This window comes from Myxine glutinosa, chromosome 8 (assembly GCF_964187855.1).
Source record: "Myxine glutinosa chromosome 8, kmMyxGlut1.1, whole genome shotgun sequence".
NCBI lineage: Eukaryota > Metazoa > Chordata > Myxini > Myxiniformes > Myxinidae > Myxine > Myxine glutinosa.
Window position 1 is genome coordinate 117,935,454 of NC_136268.1, and position 23,225 is coordinate 117,958,678.

At 46.2% G+C, this 23,225-nt stretch overlaps 1 protein-coding gene across 2 annotated transcripts in view; it reads right to left on the bottom strand.

Annotated features, from left to right (window-relative positions):
• LOC137432886 (IQCJ-SCHIP1 readthrough transcript protein-like) overlaps positions 1–23,225 on the bottom strand; it is a 406,244-nt gene that overhangs the window by 348,429 nt on the left and 34,590 nt on the right. The window contains exon 2 of one of the 2 annotated variants that reach the window (XM_078783701.1): positions 19,454–19,787. In XM_078783701.1, coding sequence (XP_078639827.1) covers positions 19,454–19,787 — 334 coding nt within the window. Of the gene's footprint in view, positions 1–19,453; positions 19,788–23,225 lie in introns of those variants that run through there. The other variant, XM_078783702.1, reaches the window with a different exon arrangement.

Consider the following 23,225-nt stretch of genomic DNA (forward strand, 5'->3'; position numbering starts at 1 on the left):
ATGGTCACTCTGGCTGAGCTCCAGAGATCCTGTGTGGAGATGGGAGAAACTTCCAGAAGGACAACCATCACTGCAATACTCCACCGATCTGGGCTTTATGGCAGAATGGCCAGACAGAAGCCTCTCCTCAGTGAAAGACACATGAAAGCCCACTTGGAGTTTGCAAAAAAGCACCTAAAGGACTCTCAGACTGTGAGACACAAGATTGTGTGGTCTGATGAAACCAAGATTGAACTGTTTAACTTCCGTCTGGAATGGCTGAAAAGGAATGGCTGAAATGGCTGAAATGGCTGAAAGGAATGGCTGAAAAGAAAGAAATGGAGGGTTCTGGAATGGCCAAGTCAAAGCCCGGATCTGAATCCCATCGAGATGTTGCGGGGGGATTTGAAACGAGCTGTGCATGCAAGAAACCCCTCAAACATCGCACAGCTGAAATAATTCTGCATGGAGTAGTGGGCAAAAATTTCTCCCAGTCGATGGATGTCAGAGACTGGAAGACAGTTATAAGAAACGCCGACTTGAGGTTGTTTCTGCCAAAGGGGGCAATACCACCTATTAGAGCAAAGGGTGTACTTACTTTTTCCACATGCTCTTGTGTTAATTAGCGAGGGATTATGGGTAATTTATCCCCTGTGTGTAAATACCTCTGTAATCTACATCTTTGTTCCTTTTGACACCGCACTAGACACTAGCCATAATCGGCCATTAAACTACACTAATTAATAATAAAACTAACTGGAAAATCAGATCGAACAATACCGCTGGCGCCGCATCCGCTACATCACCCCAAGGACAGGCAGGCCAAGAACCATGCCCAGAAGAGCTGTGACTGGGCGGGGGGGGGGGGGGGGGGGGTTGATTGGCACAAGCCCGGGGTAGGATGGGATTTGCTGATAGGGGCAGAGATGGACGACAAAGAGGTGGCACACACTGATTGGGGAGGCAGGCACGGATGACATCAGAGCGGTGTGTCCAAGATCATTGGAGCCGAGGAGATTTTCTCTTCTCGTTCTGGATGTCATAGTGAACGGTTGTGCATCTCGCTTTCTCGGTTTTGGTCTAGCAGTGAACGGTTGTGTGCCGGTGTATTCTCTTCCTTTCCTCTTGCCCGCTCCTTCCTTCTCTCATTGTGGAGGCTTTATTGCGGGGGCCGTGTTCCGACATCTTGCTGGTGGTTGTGCGGAGGAAGAGCCATGGCCCTGGACTGTGGTTTTACGTACAGAGGAAGGGTGGACGAGCACAGCGTGAAAGAGCAAGCTGCACGCCTGCCGTTCGCTTAGCGTGCGAAGCCTAGTTCCCGCCAACTAGATCTGTGGTTTCCCACCCAGGAACGCGGGCCTGAGACAACTCCTGACAAGACTCTGGATCCGCTCGCAGATAAGTGCCATAAATAACACATATTTCTTTTCAGTTATTTTTCCCATTCGTCTGTATTTGGGTCTGTTTGTGGGGATGTCATAATTTAGGAATTATAGTTTCATTTCGCCGTGTTATATTTTTTAACCGGCATTTTATAATAAAGCCGGTATTTATTTTTGTACATCCTAAACCTGTTTTCGTTTGAGTTTATCTATTGCAGGTTTGAAGACTGTGTTGGGACCCACGAAGGTAAGCTCTCCGGTTTCTCCCCGGTTTCTCCCCACGCGTATTAACTCCGCCATTGAACTGAACTCCTCGGAGTGTTTGAGCTCGTTTGGTCATCCGTGCTTCCCTGCAGTGTTCACCACAAAGGGTAGCCACACGACTATATATATACATACAGACTTGAACCCACTAACTTGACAAGGCAGCAAGGCACAGATCGAGTCTCACCACAGCAATTGCTGCATGACCTGTTAGCAACACGTGTGGCCGACCGCGCAAGCACATTATCTCTGCCCTGTTGATCATCTGTCAGAAGGTTTGTAGTCAGGAATATTAAATTTAACTAAAAAGAAAAGCACACTGAATCTATGACATGACACTGACGTCATGTGCATAAATTATACCAACACATCACCTCTAAACGAGTTTGGTCACAACACATCACCTCCAAACCAGGGCATAGCTCTATGTTGACAAATGGACGTAGGCAGAGATGTCGATCTAGATTTCACCCTGGTTGTGGGCTCATCAGGACAACATACTGCTGATGGTTTATTTGTGACCAACCTAAGCCCATAATAAACACAGATCGAACCCCCTAACCTGACCATGAAGCATACACATATACAGTCACGTGAAAAAGTAAGTACACCCCATGTAAAGCTTTGACTTTTTCAACATACAGTATTTCAACATACAGCTATTTGATCATCATTTCAACAATATTGACAGATAAAGGTGATATAATATAACAAATATCATGCAACATTTACATTTTGTAGCCCATTGTATAATTTAAATAAACATAAATGCAAATTTCGCATGTGGAAAAAGTAAGTACACCCCTACATTTATCACTACTTCAAATACCTAAAATTAGAATCAGGTGCACCAGCTCAGGTGCAAATGATTAGAACATCGTTAGAGAGGATCTTGGAGGAACCTGTCTTATTTAAACCTCAGACATTTCGTTTAGTTTGCTCTTTGTTGTTGAAGTGTGCGGCGTCACCATGCCTAGATCAAAAGAGCTCTCTGAGGCCTTCAGAAAGAAGGTTATAGATGCCTACGAGACTGGGAAGCGATTTAAAAAGATTTCCAAACAATTTGAAATCAATCATTCGACTGTCCGGAAGATCATCTACAAGTGGAGAAGATTCCAAACAACTGCCAACTTGTTCAGGCCAGGCCGCCCCAGCAGGTTCAGCCCGAGAGCAGACCGCAAGATGCTGAAAGAAGTCCCTAAGAACCCCAGAATGTCATCACAGGACCGACAGGTAGCTCTTACCACTGTTGATCTCAAAGTGCACGAGTCTACCATTAGAAAGAGGCTGCACAAATTTGATCTACATGGGAGGTGTGCCAAGAGGAAACCTTTGCTCTCCAGAAAGAACATCAGGGCAAGACTAAAATTTGCCAATGACCACTGAGGCAAAGACCAGCACTTGTGGAACAATGTGCTGTGGACAGATGAGTCAAAGGTAGAGCTATTTGGCCACAGTACCAGAAGACATGTTTGGCGAAAACCAAAGACAGCATTTGACCACAAGAACCTGATACCAACTGTAAAGCATGGTGGTGGAAATATTATGGTTTGGGGCAGCTTTGCTGCATCAGGGCCTGGGCAGCTCACCATCATGGAATCCACCATGAATTCTTCATTGTACCAGAGGGTGCTTGAGAATAATGTGAGGCCATCTGTCGGAAAATTGAAGCTCAACCGAAGGTGGACCTTGCAACATGACAACGACCCTCAACATACCGGTAAATCCACCAAGGAATGGCTGAAAAGAAAGAAATGGAGGGTTCTGGAATGGCCAAGTCCAAGCCCGGATCTAAATACCATTGAGATGTTGTGGGGGGATTTGAAACGAGCTGTGCATGCAAGAAACCCCTCAAACATCGCACAGCTGAAAGAATTCTGCAAGGAGGAGTGGGAAAAAATTTGTCCCAGTCGATGTCAGAGACTGGCAGACAGTTATAAGAAACGCCTCGTTGAGGTTGTTTCTGTCAAAGGGGGCAATACCACCTATTAGAGCCAAGGGTGTACTTACTTTTTCCACATGCGAAATTTGCATTTATGTTTATTTAAATTATACAATGGACTACAAAATGTTAATGTTTCATGATATTTGTTATATTATATCACCTTTATCTATCAATATTGTTGAAATGAAGATCAAAGAGCTGTATGTTGAAATATGTTGAAAAAGTCAAAACTTTACATGGGGAGTATTTACCTTGTCGACGTGACTGTATACACACACACACACACACACACACACACACACACACACACACACACACACACACACACACACACACACACACACACACACACACACAACCGTGTCACCTGATGTTGCCATTGTGGTTAAAAGGCTAAAATGTAGTCGATATCTTTACGGAGTACATTTTTAACTTAGTTAGTTGCTTAGTTAAGCACTCACCGTCTCGACTTGCATATCGAGCATAAACCTGCAGGGACCCGCAAAACAAAACTCCCAAAAATATACTAATATTAAAATATTCATATAAATGTATGGAATAAGTAATTATTGTCACTCGGTGTGTTTCAGAGTATGTATGGATATTATATCATGTTATATATTTCTGGCGTAGAAAATAATCGATGTGACATTTAGCCCCAAATGCTTAGCCCGTAATCTTTCACCCGCCTGGTAATCGAACGCTGGTCCATTCAACATAGCTTATTCCGTTTGCAATGGCTCCACGACCCTTATTCCGTTTAATGGGAAATGCAATGCATGGGCCATATTTTTAATGCCACAGTTATGGGATTTAATATAATACCAGCAGGAACCCGTGGAGAATCCGTGTAATGCAAAGTGTGACTTCAATTCCCCAACCGCTTCCACCCACACCCTTCGATCCCTCCCCAACCAAATGCTCAAACTCCCTCCACACCCTCCACCACGAGTCCTCAAACTCCCCTCAAAGCCTAAACCCCCTCTTCCAACTCACTGTCCCCTCTCTGCCTCCCATCCCCCCTGCACCCTAACTCTATGCCATCTCCTTTCCCTTTCCTAAACCTGTCCCTTTCCCTTCTCCCCCCCCACCCCCATCTCCCCCCTGCAGCCCGACTTGATGTCCTCCCCTCCCCCTTTCTTCAACAACCTCAAACATCCGGGGCCTTCGCTCAAACCTGATTGATCTCTACATTCAGGTTGCTTCTGACAAAACAGACTTAATCTGCTTAACAGAAACTTTCTTCCTTTAAGATGTCTCTGATTCCTTAATATCTCTTCCTGGTTACTCCCTCCTCCAGTATGATAGACCTGAGCCTCGTCCTGGAGGTGGGGTTGCTAACTTTATCAAAAACTCTCTTCCTCACTCTCCTTGCACTGCCCTCTCTCCACCTCACCCCCAGGAGTACCTCTGGTTATGGCTTCCCCTTCGCTCCCACCTTTTGTTCATATGTGTATTGTACCATCCACCAAACATTGATGACTCCATCTACATCTTGCTGTCTGATAATAAGGATCAAATTCTATCGACTCATCTCAACTCTCTCTTCCTCACATGTGGCGATTTCAACTGTTATCATGCCAGTTGGCTGGGTGTGGGTACCTCTCTCACCAGCCATGGCTCCTCTGAAAAGGACTTCCGCGACTCACTGGGACTGACACAATCTGTCAATTTCCTGACCCGGATCTCAGTCAATGGAGTATCTTCTCTTCTAGACTTGGTTATGACAAACTTCCCTGCAAATGTCTGCTGCTCTTCCTCTGCTCCAATCTGTTCATCTGATCATTTCCTTGTTAAAGTGGCCATCTCTCTGACCATTCTCCGAGAGCCTCGTCATCGTCGACGAGTCTGGCATTTCACTCAGGCCAACTGGCACGGTCTTCAAGCAGCCTTCAATCATCTGGACTGGTCTCCCATCTCTACTGCCTCTGACATCAACTCATCCTGGGAATTCTTCCAAAGCAAACTGCTCTCTCTCATGCACAGATTTATCCCATCTCGTCTTCAGTTGTCATACCCTTCCTCCTGTCCATGGTACACAGAATCTTGTGGTGAGGCAGTTGCCCTGAAACAACTTGCCTTCACCTCCTGGAAGGCAAATCCAATGGAGGGCAATCTCATTTCCTTTCACATAGCCCGGAACAAGTGTCTGTCTACCCTCGGGAGAGCCAGGAAACACTATCGCTCTACTCTCAAGACTGAACTCTCAAACGTGTCTCCCTCTTCCAAAGGCTGGTGGCGTCTGGTCAAATCTGTTTCTGTTGTTTTCCCCCCTCCCTCCCCACCCTTACTGCCCTTACCTCAGATGGCTACATAGCTGACTCTGCATGTAAAAAAGCTGAATGCCTCAACTCTGTGTTTGCCTCAAAATGTTGTGTCCCAAACCCATCTCTCTCTGTACCCACCGTACCCAGTCGAACCCAGCTGCTACTGGACTATGTGTCCATCTCTCCTGACAAGATGGATAAGTTTCTGTCAAACATCGACTCTGATTCTGCAACTGGACCAGACGGCATCAGCCCACGGGTCCTAAAATCCTGCCCTGCAGCTCTTTCACACCATCTCTCTGTTCTCTTCACCCTCTGTTTTGCTCAAGGTCATCTGACATCAGCTTGGAAATCAGCCAACATCACCGCTTTACACAAAAAAGATGCTGAAACAGAACCTTGCAATTACAGACTAATCGGCCTGCTCCCAATTATCAGCAAAGTCATGGAATCCATCATTGCTTCGGATATCAAATCCTTCCTCTTCTCCAATGGCTTGATCTCGGATCATCAATTTGGATTCAGACCAGGTCATTCTACTCTGGACATGCTGCTTCTGCTGTCTCAACAATGGATGGAGGTCTTCAATGCCAAACAGGAAATCAGAGCTGTCTCCCTTGACATATCACGTGCCTTCGATACGGTCTGGCACCCCCATTCTGCCCACCAAACTCTCCTCTTATGATATCCATGGAAATTTACACACATGGCTTGTGGACTTCCTCTCTGGTCGTAGTCAACGTGTGGCCCTGAATGGATTTCTCTCATCTACTCTTCTTGTACAGGCTGGAGTTCCCGAAAGCAGTGTTCTGGGTCCTGTGCTTTTTCTGGTCTTCATCAATGACCTCTCCGACTCTCTGGAAAACCCTATCTATCTCTTTGCTGATGACTCCACTCTCTGCCTCTCCATATCTTATCCCTCAGATCGGCAGTCTGCAGTCTCCTCACTCTCTGCAGACCTTGACAAATCACAGACTGGTCAAACGAGTGGAACATGTCTTTCAATCCTGACAAATCTCACACTCTTACTACGTCTCTCCGAAAAGACCGACTGGACAACCCTCCCATCTACTTTCTCAACAATCCTCTCCAAGAAGTTCTGTCACTCAAGCATTTGGGTCTCACTATCTGCCATGATCTTTCCTGGGAAAACTACATTTCCAAGCTGGCCTCCAAAGCCAGTCGCCGACTGGGCATCCTCCGTCGTGCGAAGTCCTTCCTTGGCACACCTGAGCTCCTCAGCACATACAAGGCTTTCATCCACAGCTCAATGGGATACTGTTCTCCCCTATGGGCTGGTGCTCCTGCCTCACACCTAGCTCGGCTTCACGTTGTTGAAACCAAGGCTTTCAGAATCATTGGAATCTCCCGCGATGAAGCTGATTGTGAGGGCCTTTCACTCACTCACCACAGGCAGGTTGGTTGACTTCTACCGACTCCTCTCCGGCCGACTCCTCTGTCTTCTACCGACTCCTCTCCGGCCTAGCTCCCCCAGCTCTGTCTGTGCTCTGTCCCCCAAATATTCCTGCAGGTCGCACAAGATCTGCCAGCAACCCTCTTCTGGTGAAACTGCCAAAATCAAGACACACTGCTCACCTTCACTCTTTTATTCCTCTTTTCTCCCGCCTCTGGAACAAACTCCCTCACTCTCTTCAACCCCACTCCTCACTCCAGGTCTTTAAAACAGCTGTTCACCACCATCTCTTAACTTCCCCCATCCAAAACCTTGATCTTTTCTACCCCTGCTAATTCACCCCAGAACCACTTTTTTGAAATACCGACTTCTTTCCTGGAAGTCCTTGCAGTGTCCATGTGTTTTATACTTCTCCCACCTTCCCCCCCTTCCCAAGCCCCCTCCCCCCAAGCCATCTCCCTCCCACAGATCTCCCGATGTCCCTGCTCTCAATTGTTGTACTTGTGTGCTTCCCCCGTCGCTCCCCATCTTGTCTCCCGCTCGCTTTATTATGTTTTTTCACGTGTCCGTTTGTTTTTTGTGATTAATGTTAGCTCTTACACGAGCCTCGATCTGGTATACAAAAAAAACCTATTCCAACCAACCCCCCTAGCCCCAAGTCCTCAATCCCCCAAACACCAACTCTTTAACCCCACCCCAAAAAACGCCTCAACCACCCTCCCCCAACTCTTTGTGCCCTCCCTCTCTGCCCTCGCCCTGTGGCACTCCTCCCCCTTTCCTCACCACCCTCCCCCCAGACCCCCCCCCGCACAATCCAACTTCATGTATTCCTCTACCCCTTTATTCAACAATTCCTCAACCCCCCCCCCCCCCCCGCCCCCATACCCCAAGTCCTAAATCCCCTAAACTTCATTTCCTCAGCACCCCCTTCCCTCCGACGAAATCCTCCTCTTTGTCCCTTCTCTGCCCAACCACCAACCCAACACTCTGTCCTACCCCTTTCCCTTTATTCTCCAATTCCTCAAATCCCCCACCCCCAAGCCCCAGGTTCTCAATCCCCTCTCCCAACCCAAGTCCTCAACCTCCCTCTCCCAAAGCCTAAACCCTCTTCCCCAGTTCTATCCCCTCTCCACTCTCCACCCAAACTCTCTATCCTCCCGTCCTACTTTCTTTTTCAAGTCTTCAACTCCACCCATGGGAACCCCAAGTCCAGAACCCCACATTCCAAACCAAGTCCTCAACCCCCTCCAAATCCCGGATCCTCAAACCCCTCCACAAAAGCCTCAACCCACCTCTCCCATCTATGTCCCCTTTCTGCCCCACCACTCCAACTTTTTTTTTTTGTATACAAGATCGAGGCTCGTGTAAGAGAAAAACTCCCTGTCATTCCCCTCCAAACCTTCAACCCACCTTCCCCTCCCTCTACCTCAGCCTTTTTTTTTTTTTTTTTTTTGTTGTATACAAGATCGAGGCTCGTGAAAGAGCGAACATTAATCACACAGAAAGACAAACAGACACACAAAACAAATAACATCGGGAGCGGTAGACAAGATGGGGAAAGAGGGGGAAGGACTCAAACACAACATTTGAGAGCAGGGACCGAGAGACATGGAGACATCGAGAGAACTGTGGGAGGGAGAGGGCTTTGGGGGGGAGGCATGGGAAGGGGGGGGGGTGGGAGAGGTATAAGACATATGGACACTGCCAAGACTTCCAGGAAAGAAGTTGGAATTTCAAACAAGGTGGATCTGGGGTGAATTAGTGGGGGTAGAAAAGATCAAGGTTTTGGATGGGGGAAGATAAGAGATGGTGGTGAACAGCTGTTTTGAAGACCTGGAGGGAGGAGTGTGATTGAAGTGAGTGTGGGAGTTTGTTCCAGAGGCGGGAGAAAAGAGGAATGAAAGAGTGAAGGTGAGCAGAGAGCCGAGATTTCGGCAGTTTAACCATCAGAGGGTGGCTGGCAGATCTTGTGCGACCTGTAGGAATATTAACTCTCTGTCTCCTCTCTGCTCCCCACCCACAACTGTCCTCCTCTCCCCCTTTCTTCTCTAAGTCCTCAACCTCCACCCCTTCCAGGACCTCAACCTCCCTCTCTCAAATGTCTTCCACCACCCCATCCCCAACTCTCTGTCCTCCCCTCATCCTTTATTCCCATTCTTAAAAAAACATTACACAAGGATGAAGGATACACATGGAACTTTGGCGCAGGAGGAGGCCATTCAGCCCGTCATTTCATTCTATTTTATTATCTACATGAAACATGTAAATTTTTAATCCACTGGCAATTCAATTTAAAAAGGGTGCATCGCATCCTTTTCGCATTGGCATTAAACGTTTGAATTTAGTTCGGCACAAATGATAGTCTAAATCTAAAACGACAGTAGCACGGAGGGGAATGCCTCAATAATTGAAACATGTCTGCATTGTTCATAATTTGTTGTTGTTCCATTTCTTAAGAACAATGTTAAAAGTCAATAGCGATGGAACGTGAAATTCACAATCTCTTCCCCTTTCTTCCCATTGTTAACATTCCTGATGCGTTCATTATGAACAATGTTAAAAGCAATTAATAAAAAACACTGAATTCACAATCTCGCGAGATTCCGTCATCCCGCGACTTTTGAGTAAAATTCGCTGTTAAGTAAGATTTAAATTTTTTTAAAACATACAAGGTCAATTGTGATGGGAAAAATAATATGCAACTGAAACTCCTCGGCCAAAGATCTTCATAATGAGTTGATTTGTATGGTCCATGGTCGAGTAGTTTAAATAGAACATCGTTTGGATAACCAGAAAAACGAACAAATTAACACAACTAGAGAGTTCATAGAACACCTTATACCCCGCGCTGTCTTGAGAAACAAATGCATGGGTGGGGTCTCAGAGCGGTATGTTTGGTTGGTCGTGTGGACGCAAAATGGCGTAATATTTTGTCCAAATGCTGCTAATTGGAAAGGTTTTGAAAGTGTGAAGAAGGTAATTTGTGTGCCAGAGTGTTCAAGTACATAATTCAATTGAAGTAAAATGAAGATTTAAAAGGTTGAAGAAAAAAAAAATTGGAAGTTTACCACCGTTTATATGCAGCGTCTTTTACACCCCCTTATTTAACACTTTGCATTAGTTACCCATGCCTGGCGTTTGCGTCTTTTATGGCATCACTAAAACGAGTACATTTCCTGTTTGGAATGATTTTCAATTTGGTTTAACTGCCAGACACAGACAGACAGAGTAAAAAAAGAAAAATTCACTCTTCTCTGAGCATGCGCGATCGGGACAAACTTCAGAGCCAAAGTACTGCAAAACTACAGGTTTGTTTTCCTATTCATGTTCCGATTTGTGTTCAACTCATAACATTCAATTGAAATTAAGTTGTTTATTGATCATATACTGACGTTTTTAGACCGACACAGATGGACAGAAGTGAACCAGTTGTTTATTCCCACTTTTTGCTTCGCGTGCGCAAGATAATAAGGGGTTAATGTCATTCCATACATCAATCTGTCTGTCTTATCAGTTTATGATTGTGTGTTTATGATCGAGGAACAATTCTCATTTTAAATTGAAAGTTATATTTTGAACACGAATTGGAACATGAGTCAGAATCCAGGTTTCACGTTTTACCATGTCTTGGCTCAGAAATCGTCCCGATTGCACATGCACAGAGAGGAGTGAGATAATATTTTTACTCTGCCGGCCTGTCTGACATTCAAACAAAACTGAAAATCATTTCAAACAGAAAACCTCTTGTTTTTAAGAACGTCATAATTGTTACGTGGTCCCCTCGGTGAATACCTGGTCTCGGTGACCCCCGGACCGTGAGAGGAACTCCGCCAGCAAGCTGTATTATATATGCGCTTTCGCCACGCAATCCATATGAATTTCACCCAGGAGACAACTGATGTTCAAGGATATATTTCCAATGGTAATGATACCATACAATTTCAATGACACAACCACGGAGATTTTTCCCGAGCAATCAACAATACACAACCATCAACAATATTTCAATGACACAACCACGGAGATTTTCCCCGAGCAATCAACAATACACTACCATCAACAATTCCCCAGCCACAATCAATTCCCTATGAGTAAGATGGCCATCTTATATACGTGTGTCCCGGTGAGTACTCACGACACCCTTTTGGTCTCGGTCCCGCACAATGTCTCTGGGCCCCTCCTGACCAAGATGATAGTCAGCGTTGCCGCACTCGGGCGGTTGAACGAACCCCGGGTGGACGTGTTTCCACCGGGCAGGTATCGTACCCGGCACCCCGGCTACAGCCCCTCGCGGCCACGCGACGCGGGGACGGGAAAGCAAGCCAAAAGCCCCCACGCCGCTTGCCAGGCGTGTTAGGCCCCAACGGGCGACCCGTACGCGTCTTTTTAGACGGTGTTGGGAACGGTGCCAGACGCGGGGTCGATGCACGGCCCCACGTCAACTTGACGTCTCCACCGGGCAGGTACACGTCCCGGTGATTCCTCTCGCCAGGCGGGTTTCGGAACGCCGCTTTTCCACGCAGCTCAATCAATCCCCTTTTTCGTCGGTGCGGGGCGAGGAAGAAGAATACTTGTCCTTTTTTCCTCGTGTCTTTTCCTCTTCCGTTTCCGGTCACTTCCGTTTCCGGCCACTCCCTCAGAAGGGCTCCTGACCCTCCAACCACAACAACTACACAACAACTTAATATACTACACACGGATAAGCAAAGACCTGAATGGTAATTCACATACATTCATATAAATATGTAACACTCCCCCCCTTCAAGAAAGAAAGTTTGAACCCAGCGAAAACTTTCTTTGCCGGCCAATTTGGAGAAACAAACCAGATAACTCAACCCCCCCCCACATTATCCATTCCCCCCGGGCACAGTTATCACTTAAAAATAAAGCAACCAAAATTTCACCACAACCCCTCCAGATTACTCCCTCTGGACTAAGTACCAACAACGACATTGTCCCTGCCAAATCAAACTCCATCTCATGACCCTCTGACTTTGACCGTCAGTTTCTTGGGAATGAAGGTTAAGGGGTTGATCAAAGATCCAAAGTTAAGCAACTCGATAGCACTTTTTCCGGGAGGCCAAGCCGAGTATTCACTACATGGATGCCTTTAGGAACGCGGAGTTCACGGTTAGTCCGTGCAGGAAAGTTCTCTACATGGGCGCCTTGAGGAACGTGGAGTTCACGGTTAGTCCGTGCATGAAAGTTCACTACATGGACGCCTTTAGGAACGGCGTTCACGGTTAATTCGTGTAGGAATCTTGGCTCGGCGGCTCCGCCACCTTCAGTGCTTCAACTTCTCAGAACTTCCCTAATAATTAGGGTGGGACCACTGGTCCCTGTAGTCCCATGAATAGCGGTCTCCTTCTCGGCCACTACCAAAACTACCGCCCAGTTGTCCTCTCCTGTAGACCTCTCGACGCCTACGAAATGCCTTCCCTACTGTTATGGTCCGACCCTCCAAATCCTTGCCATTCCAATTCTTCTCTGCCTCTCTGGCGTCTTTTGTGCTGGCAAACGTGACAAAGCCGAACCCTCTTGACTGTTGCGTTTCCCAGTCTCTTACCAACCGCACTTCCACCAGCGGCCCATATCTGTTGAAGACAGAGGTCAGAACTTCTTCCTCTGTTTTGAAGTTCAGTCCCCCTACAAATAACTTGGCACTTTTGTCGCCATCCCGAGCTGGTGTGGTGTTATTTTCCCTGCTGGGCTCTTTACCAACCCTCAGGTTACCATAAACTTGACCCCCGGCCAAATCATTCCCGATAACCACAGATACACCCTCTACAGGAAGCGTGGCTTGTAAACCGACGGTGACCGGTCCTGACACCAAATCGGACTCCAACTGGATGACCTGAAGGGGAGCACTAACACCGCCCCCGATCCCCTGTAAACGAACACTATCCCCCGTTGCCGTCTCCTCGGACCATGGCAAAATGCCTTCAAGCATTAAAGATTGATGGGCCCCTGTGTCCCTCAATATCCTAACCGGTCTCCGGTTAGTCGAGGCTCCATCCAGTGACACAAACCCCTCTGAAATAAATGGTTGGTAACCCTTTTGATGGCGATTTCTTACGCTAGCCATCGCATTCGGAGTTGTAATAGTCGGACTCCGCTCTGGGTTGTCCCTTTTCATGAGGTAACAACTGGACATCAAGTGTCCAGGTTTCTTGCAAAACGCGCAAGTAGGCCCGGAGGAAAAACTCGGGGTCTGCCTCGGGCCCCCCGAACTATAAGTTTGTCTTGGGCCCGCATCCCTCTGATTTCGAACCGGTGGGGTATCATAGTTGTCCCCATAATCAACTCGAGGCCGCCGCCATGTATGGTCGTTCTCCGCACCTGCTGTTCCCCACCTCCCCTGCGGAGATCTAGGTGAGGAGTTAGGTTCGTGGACCCCTATTCGGTGGGTTAAGGCATAATCATCTGCCATGGTGGCTGCGTCCCACAACTTTGGTACCTTCTTTTCCTGCAGGTACACTTTGATGTCCTCGTGGACACACTGCTGGAATTCCTCCACCAGGATCAAGTCCCGCAATGTCTCGAAGTCTTTCCCGACTCCTTTTGACTCACACCACCGATCAAACATGTTTTCTTTCACTCTGGCAAACTCCACATGGGTCTCACTCTCCCTCTTCCTGGCATTCCTGAATTTTTGCCTGTAAGCTTCCGGAACCAACTCATAGGCCTTGAGGATGTGCTTCTTCAGTACCTCATAATCTGCACATTGGTCCATTGGTAGCGCCGAATAAATTTCCTGAGCTTTCCCCACCAGCACACTTTGCACGAGTATGGTCCAGGCCTCCTCCGGCCAGTTTAATTGTCGAGCCACTTTCTCAAAGTGTGGGAAAAATTTCGCGACTTCCTTTTCACTGAACGGTGGAACCAGCCTCACATGTCTGCCCACATCCCAGGTTTTCTGGTTAGGTGTCGACCCCGTCAGCAAGGGTGGTGCCTCTCCCCGTTCTCTCATTAACTCCACCTCCTTGAATTTGATTTCTTGCTGAAGCTCCATGTCACGTTCCTTTAATTCCCTTTCCGCTTTTCTCTCCTCTGCTTCGAGGTCCCTTGCAGCTCTCCTCTCCTCTGCTTTTCTCCCTTCTAACCTTTCCTGGAGTTCTCGTTCCACTCTCCTTTCCTCTGCTTCTGCTTTCCTTTCTTCTTCTTTTAACCTTTCCTGGAGTTCTCGTTCCACTCTCCTTTCCTCTGCTTGCTTCTCTTCTCTCCTCGCTTCTGCTTTCCTTTCTTCTTCTTTTAACCTTTCCTGGAGTTCTCGTTCCACTCTCCTTTCCTCCGCTTGTTTCTCTTCCCTCCTCTCTTCTGCTTTCCTTTCTTCTTCTGCTCTTTCCTTTTCTGCTTTCCTTTCTTCTTCTGCTCTTTCCTTTTCTGCTTTCCTTTCTTCTTCTTTAATCCGTTCCTGGCTCCGTAATTGCAACTCCAGTTTCCGGAGCTCAACGTCTTCTGGTTCTTCGGGTAGCCACTCCCAGGCTAACTCGTCCCATGTTCCTAATCCCACCATAGATTGTATCACCGTGGCCTGCAACTCTGCCTTCCTCAAATTAGTTCGGACCTCCAAGTTAAAATGTTTGGCCAATTTCAAGAGGTCCGACTTTAGCAACGCTCGGAACTGTGCCTCACTCGGGGTTACCCCAAAGTTCTGTGCCACAAACGCCATGGTGCCTATCGTTAACACCTGTTAACCTTCACCCAAGACTTTACCCCAATTTCTCAAAAAAAAATTTACCAATTAATAATTAATTAATAAATTTTAATTAATAAAAAAAATTATTATTTTATTATTTTATACAATTTTAAATGCCGGACGTAGACCCAATTGCGAAACCGCAAATCGTAATTTGGACGAGCCCCCAATTCTGTTACGTGGTCCCCTCGGTGAATACCTGGTCTCGGTGACCCCCGGACCGTGAGAGGAACTCCGCCAGCAAGCTGTATTATATATGCGCTTTCGCCACGCAATCCATATGAATTTCACCCAGGAGACAACTGATGTTCAAGGATATATTTCCAATGGTAATGATACCATACAATTTCAATGACACAACCACGGAGATTTTTCCCGAGCAATCAACAATACACAACCATCAACAATATTTCAATGACACAACCACGGAGATTTTCCCCAAGCAATCAACAATACACTACCATCAACAATTCCCCAGCCACAATCAATTCCCTATGAGTAAGATGGCCATCTTATATACGTGTGTCCCGGTGAGTACTCACGACACCCTTTTGGTCTCGGTCCCGCACAATGTCTCTGGGCCCCTCCTGACCAAGATGATAGTCAGCGTCGCCGCACTCGGGCGGTTGAACGAACCCCGGGTGGACGTGTTTCCACCGGGCAGGTATCGTACCCGGCACCCCGGCTACAGACCCTCGCGGCCACGCGACGCGGGGACGGGAAAGCAAGCCAAAAGCCCCACGCCGCTTGCCAGGCGTGTTAGGCCCCAACGGGCGACCCGTACGCGTCTTTTTAGACGGTGTTGGGAACGGTGCCAGACGCGGGGTCGATGCACGGCCCCACGTCAACTTGACGTCTCCACCGGGCAGGTACACGTCCCGGTGATTCCTCTCGCCAGGCGGGTTTCGGAACGCCGCTTTTCCACGCAGCTCAATCAATCCCCTTTTTCGTCGGTGCGGGGCGAGGAAGAAGAATACTTGTCCTTTTTTCCTCGTGTCTTTTCCTCTTCCGTTTCCGGTCACTTCCGTTTCCGGCCACTCCCTCAGAAGGGCTCCTGACCCTCCAACCACAACAACTACACAACAACTTAATATACTACACACGGATAAGCAAAGACCTGAATGGTAATTCACATACATTCATATAAATATGTAACAATAATGGACACATACAACGGGGACGAATAACTAATGTAATAGGCACCGAGCAAAATGGCGGTAAACCCGGAATTAATTTATTTACACGACTTTTACAATCTTCATTTATTTAAATTGAATTATATACTTGTAGCCTGTAGTACACAAATCTCCTGTCATAATACTTCCAAGAACCTCCAGTTTTGCAGTACTTCAATATAAAGGTTCAATGAGGTGGTGTATAACGGTGTTGTTCAGGACTGCTTCAATAGCACGAAACTTTTGGATTCTTTTTTTGACGATCGTTAAATCATTCTTTTATGTTCGTTGAAGTAATACCGCGTGGGATATCATGTTCTATGACGTCTCTAGTTTATATAGGACTAGCAGGAGTACTCAGCGTTGCCCAGTGATGTTCTCATCCTGTTAGCATTTAGAAGAAATCAATTTGTTTTTTTTCTATTTTTTGTAGGTGCCAAAACACCCCGACCTACAATAAGGAAAATTTATATAAGGAAAATATATGGAAATTTGGAAATGGAAAATGGAAAAATGGAAAATGAATGGAAAAAATGGAAATTTGGAAATATGGAAATATATGGAAATTCCCAATAAGGAAAATTTATATTCAATATGATATTACAAACACACTAATCGGGGATAATTTAATATTACCTTTGATATAGCTGCAAAGGCTCAGGAAACATAGAGCGATATTTTAGAAATCCCCAAAAAACTATTATTTTTTTTTCCAAAAGCTTGTAATTTTTTAATGTCTAAAACACTCCCCGACACTCACTGATGAACCTCTGAAAGTTTCATGAAGATCCGTTCAGCAATCTCTGAGAAAAATGGCAACAGACAGACAGACAGACAAACGGATCTCATAGTATCGATGTGACAATGGCAGCAGTTTGCAAGTGAGAGTCCATTTATGCTTGAGGCCTGATAGACGGTTAAGCCCAAGCATCAAATCACAAAAGCTAAGGAAAGGAAACATTGATGAAGCAAACGATAAGATTGGATTCGAGAAAGCAAAATAACCACCCACGATATGTGAATGATCGAGCGAGTTGAGCTCACTAGGATTTGATATTCAGCTCCAAAATCATCGCTAACGTTTAGTTTAGCTGATTCTCATTTTCAACAGTCGTAAAATATTAAAAAATAATGGGTTGGAGATTAATTGGTTTCCTGCACATGAGGTGGCACTGGCACGCTGGAACACTTACTTTCTGGATTAATGACATCATCCTTTTACACGAAGAGGATGCTCCAGTTTATGAGCAGCAGCAGGACTTAAAAGGGCTCAAATCCCAAGAATTGATTAGAACTGTTGAATTATGTTGGGAATACCAACAGAAGGTGCAACTTAGATGTTTAAATGTCCCGCCATAAGGAGGAGTGGGGAGGGGGTGGTGGAGATCTACGAATGACGTCATTGGTCAAAGTGGGTCACCCCAAATCCACTTTTTTGAAATACCAACTTCTGTCCTGGAAGTCCTTGGTGTCCTTGTGTTTTATACTTCTCCCACCCCCCCCCCCCCTTCCCACGCCTCCTCCCCCCAAGCCCTCTCCCTCCCACACATCTCCCTGCTCTCAAATGTTGTGTTTGTGTGCTTCCCCTTCTCTCCCCATCTTGTCTTCCGCTCCCTCTTTTTATACATTTTGTTTGTCTGGTTGATTTGTTTGTGAAATAAATATTAGCTCTTTCACGAGCCTCGATTCAGTATACAAAAAGAAAAAAAGAAAGAAAAAAAAGGTCAAATGGACCCTCCCTGGCCCCAAGCATGAAAGGATGGTCCTGCACCAGCGAAACGGCAGATTATGGTATTCATTTTCTATACAGACTCCAACCGGTGGTGTCATGCATCCCGACCAGTGGGTGAGATTATTTGATACCAATGGAATAATCTTTGGAGGAGAAATTTTTTTGACTAAATGTTTTTTTTATTAAAATAATTTTTTTTAAACTTTTTAAAATATGTTTTTTTATATATATATATATATATATTTTTTCATCATACAGGTAATAAACATACTTTCATTATTGCTATCCCTGTATCTGCATGACAAATTTTAATAACGCTTTTAATAAGGTTAAGAACATCTCTGGGCTGAGCCATATTTTTAATGTCATCGCAATGACGTAACAGTTGCATCACATTTGCTCACAAACTTATCTGCAGAGGGCACACATGGCCAAGGGCCTACATGGCTAGACCTCGTTGGACCCCAAGCACGAGAGCTGTTACACGCTTCCCAAGATTCCCACTTGTACAATCGATGGCTTGTAGACTCATCTTAAGCAGAATTTCAGGAATGATTTCTTAATCGCAGCAAGGAGCTGATTGTATCTTTACACTCACGGAGGCATAATTTGTACACTTTGCACAATTATGTCAAGGTGAGCAAACAATCAGTGCAACTTCCAGGTAAAGATGCAGCATTAGTGTCAAAAGTAATAAATTAGGTAATTTCATAAAGTTTTAAAGTTATGTAATGACTAAGGGCATACTCTCATGCGAACAGACGGTCCACCATTGGATGGGAACCATAGCAAAGTCATCTAAGGTCTGCCTACCTGTATTGTCAGACAATTAGAGGTCCACCTGGGTGTCTCCATACTAAGCGTACATAGCATCCCGTTGGACAGACATTGTGTTCATGTCCAATAATTTCTCGAAACTCCAGAGTGAACGTGAAATGAAAATGGCGGAAAATAGAGGAAGGCCCCTATTAGTGCGCGCGTAATTCATACGGAGCCGCAGCCGGTTCCGTGAACGCACGGAGTGGAAGACCATATTGGCTTTGGGCGCATTTCATCCTGTCACAGCATTCAATTTAATCACCATGGTGGTAATACCTGTGGGTTAGCTGAGAAAGCTCTGCGATAGCCAAAGTGAAGGTATCTTCTGAAGATGGAATGCGACAGACGTATTCCAATCCACGGTCATCTCCGACATCACATTTGCATCAATCAACCCAAAACAGGCTTGGCGAATCTAAAACTTTCATGAATTGATAACTTCCCAGGCACAAAAACCACTCTGTTCATTCAAAGGGCAGTTGATTTGTTGGCATGGTGAAGGATGCTGATGAAGATGGGAAAATAGTATAAAGTCCTCATCAAGGATGAATGAAACGCACTTATGCAAAATGTACAAGTGTCTTGTGAAATGCCGAAGTTGAGCATTAGGTAAAGAAAGAGACGAGTCTCATCGGGAGCCCACAAAACAAAGTATAAAATGTACAATTATTTTAAAAGGTTTAAGCAACCTTGCCGAATGCCAAAAGCAAACAGGAGCAGCCAACTTGCACTTGATAGCTCCGACCCCAGGGGCTCAAGCCCCTCTAAGCCACTTACCGGCACTGCCGTACTCATGTCTTCGGCGTCGTCCCCACGAGCAGCCACCGCCCTGCCGCGGCGCAGCGATGTAAGGGCAGGAACGGAGACTATGAGGTGGGAGTGGGGGGGAGGAGGGGGTCCGTGCTTGAGAGTGGGGGTAGTGAGGAGCTCGAGAGGGTGCATGCGGGAGGGAGGAGTGCGTGGTGTGCTGCAATGGGCCTTGATCGCGATCCTTTCCACTATACTTGTGAAGGGAGTGGATTGGCTGGGTCCCAGCTGAGCATCAATCAGGGGATGCGCCAGCTTCGCCCAACTCCACACTCTAGTCGACCAGGATGAACGTGCTTCTTCCCTGCATAGATGAAATCAAACAGGGAATTCATGCTTGCTGTTTGTAAAGATCTTAACTGCTTGCGTGCATTTTCAGAGAGAGACAAAAAAATTCACATTCTAATGGCAAGTCAATAACTTTTACAAAATACGCACTGGAGTTATAACTCAAAAGGTACCTTGCCCTGCTCGTGTTCCTATTGGAATTGCTGGCTCATGATGTGGAGAACCCAGACTCCCTTACCACATATACGCTTGTCAATTGGTCGACTGTCGACTAATGCCCTCGGAATTCACGTAATTCTTTTTTTTTCTCCTACACATGATATTTGTACAAGCTCTTCAATGAATGACCCAGCAAAAAATGCTTTTCTGTGAGATTCCTTTAAGAAAAACACTTCTGAAATGAAATGAAATGAAACACTTCTGAAAAACACCTAGGAATCCACTGGATCCAATTCTGAATTTACCTGAACAGCACTAAATTGGCAAGGAACTTTGCATGGAGAGGACATCATTATCCACAAGTGATATTGTAACACCAGTCACAGTTGAGGCTTTTGATCTTGTCTCTACAACCGAAAATCTCATTATAATCTAATTACCGGGGAGCATTTCTGCCAGGAGCCGGTGGGGAAGACAACGTCCGACTCCTGTCCGTCACGTTTTTGGAGTAAAGACGAAAGATAGTCTCTTAGAGGTATGTGATGTTTTTTGAGACACTTGTGGATCCTTGGGGAGTACAGGATATCTAGAGGTTTGTGGGAATCTTTTAACACATTTTTTATTTTATTATGATACAATTGGGTCTTTTGGAGGCACATGGGGGTTTGGGCAGGGTGCCCAGGAATCTCTTAAAGTGAGCAGGGGTTTTTAAGGTGTTACGCAGACGTCATCAAATACTAAACATGATTAGAAAACAAACTTTACTTTTTAAGTAAATTTGTTGTTTGTTTTTTCCTGGTGATTTTTAAAGTGAATAACGACATAGACATGACAGGGTGCTTCATGCCACGGTATCGCTCACAGCACGCTCCATCGGTGGACACCCAGGGCCAATGTGTGAGCACCTAGTGTTACATATTTATGTGAATGTATGCGAATTACTATTCAGGTCTTTGCTTATCAATGTGTAGTCGATTAAAGGTTGTTGTGATTAAAGGGTCAGGAGCCCTTCTGGAAAAAAGGAGACCGGAAACGGAAGAAGAAAAGACACGCGGTCCTGGAGAGAAGCGAGGATTCTTCTTCTTCCTCGCCGAGCTCGGACGCGAGCGGTATCGATTGAGCAACGTAAGAGAATCGGCGTTTAAAAGCCCGTCTGGCGAGAGGAGTTACCGGGACGTGTAACTACCCTTTGACACGTCAAGTCACTGTGGGTTCGTGCACGGAACCAAGCAGCTGGCACAGTTCGCCTCCCCGTCTACAAGGTCGCGTACGGGTCGCACCTCGGGCCGCGTGCGCTGGGCAAGCCGCGTGTTGCTTTGCCTGCTTTGCTTTACCCGCTTGGCTTGGCCAGGAGGTGCGTGCTGCAGCCGTTGTTCCCGATACGGGACGTGCCCGGTGAAAGCACGTCAGGAAGGGTCCGTTCAACCGCCCACGTGTGGAGATCGAACTACAGGCATACGGAGACATTGAGAGAGACATTGACCATGGAGGGAGTCGGGAGTGGGGCTCACGTGAGGAATGTATAAGATGGCCATCTTAGAGTTATTATAGATGAGTTTACATCTTTGTACTATTGATTGCTGATTGTGGATGGTTGTTGATTGCTCGGGGAATATATCATTTATTATTCCGGATCCTTGGTGTGGGGTTTCTTATTGATTGGAATTCATATTGATTGCGTTACGAAAGCGCAGAAATAATAGATCTTTCTGGCGGAGTTCCTCTCACGGTCCGGGGGTCACCGAGACCAGGTAGTCACCGGGAGGACCACGTAACAGAATTGGGGGCTCGTCCAAATTACGATTTGCGGATTCGCAATTGGGTCTACGTCCGGGATCTAAAATTGTATAAAAGAATAAAATTATATTTTTATTAATTATAATTTATTAATTAAGTATTAATTGGTAAATATTTGGGGAAATTGGGGTAAAGTCTTGGGTGAAGGTTAACAGGTGTTAACGATAGGCACCATGGCGTTTGTGGCACAGAACTTTGCGGTAACCCCGAGTGAGGCACAGTTCCGAGCGTTACTAAAGTCGGACCTCTTGAAATTGGCCAAACATTTTAACTTGGAGGTCCGAACTAATTTGAGGAAGGCAGAGTTGCAGACCACGGTGATACAGTCTATGGTGGGATTAGGAACATGGGACGAGTTAGCCTGGCAGTGGCTACCCGAAGAACCAGAAGACATTGAGCTCCGGAAACTGGAGTTGCAATTACGGAGCCAGGAACGGATCAAAGAAGAAGAAAGGAAAGCAGAAGAGAGGAGAGAAGAGAAACAAGCAGAGGAAAGGAGAGTGGAACGAGAACTCCAGGAAAGGTTAAAAGAAGAGGAAAGGAAAGCAGAAGAGAGGAGAGAAGAGAAACAAGCAGAGGAAAGGAGAGTGGAACGAGAACTCCAGGAAAGGTTAGCAGAAGAAGAAAGGAAAGCAGAAAAGGAAAGAGCAGAAGAGGAAAGGAAAGCAGAAAAGGAAAGAGCAGAAAAAGAAAGGAAAGCAGAAGAGAGGAGAGAAGAGAAACAAGCAGAGGAAAGGAGAGTGGCACGAGAACTCCAGGAAAGGTTAGAAGGAAGAAAAGCAGAGGAGAGGAGAGCTGCAAGGGACCTCGAAGCAGAGGAGAGAAAAGCGGAAAGGGAATTAAAGGAACGTGACATGGAGCTTCAGCAAGAAATTAAATTCAAGGAGCTGGAGTTAATGAGAGAACGGGGAGAGGGACCACCCTTGCTGATGGGGTCGACACCTAGCCAGAACACCTGGGATGTGGGCAGACATGTGAGGCTGGTTCCACCCTTCAGTGAAAAGGAAGTCGCTAAATTTTTTCCACACTTTGAGAAAGTGGCTCGACAGTTAAACTGGCCGGAGGAGGCCTGGACCATACTAGTGCAAAGTGTGCTGGTGGGAAAAGCTCAAGATATTTATTCGGCGCTACCAATGGACCAATGTGCAGATTATGAGATATTGAAGAAGCACATCCTCAAAGCCTATGAGTTGGTTCCGGAAGCTTACCGGCAAAAATTCAGGAATGCCAGGAAGAGGGAGAGTGAGACCCATGTGGAGTTTGCTAGAGTGAAAGAAAATATGTTTGATCGGTGGTGTGAGTCGAAAGGAGTCGGGAACGACTTCGAAGCATTGCGTGACCTGATGCTGGTGGAGGAATTTCAACAGTGTGTCCACGAGGACATCAAAGTGTACCTGCAGGAAAAGAAAGTACCGAAGTTGTGGGACGCAGCCACCCTGGCAGATGATTATGCCTTAACACACCGGATAGGGGTCCACGAACCTAACTCCTCGCCTAG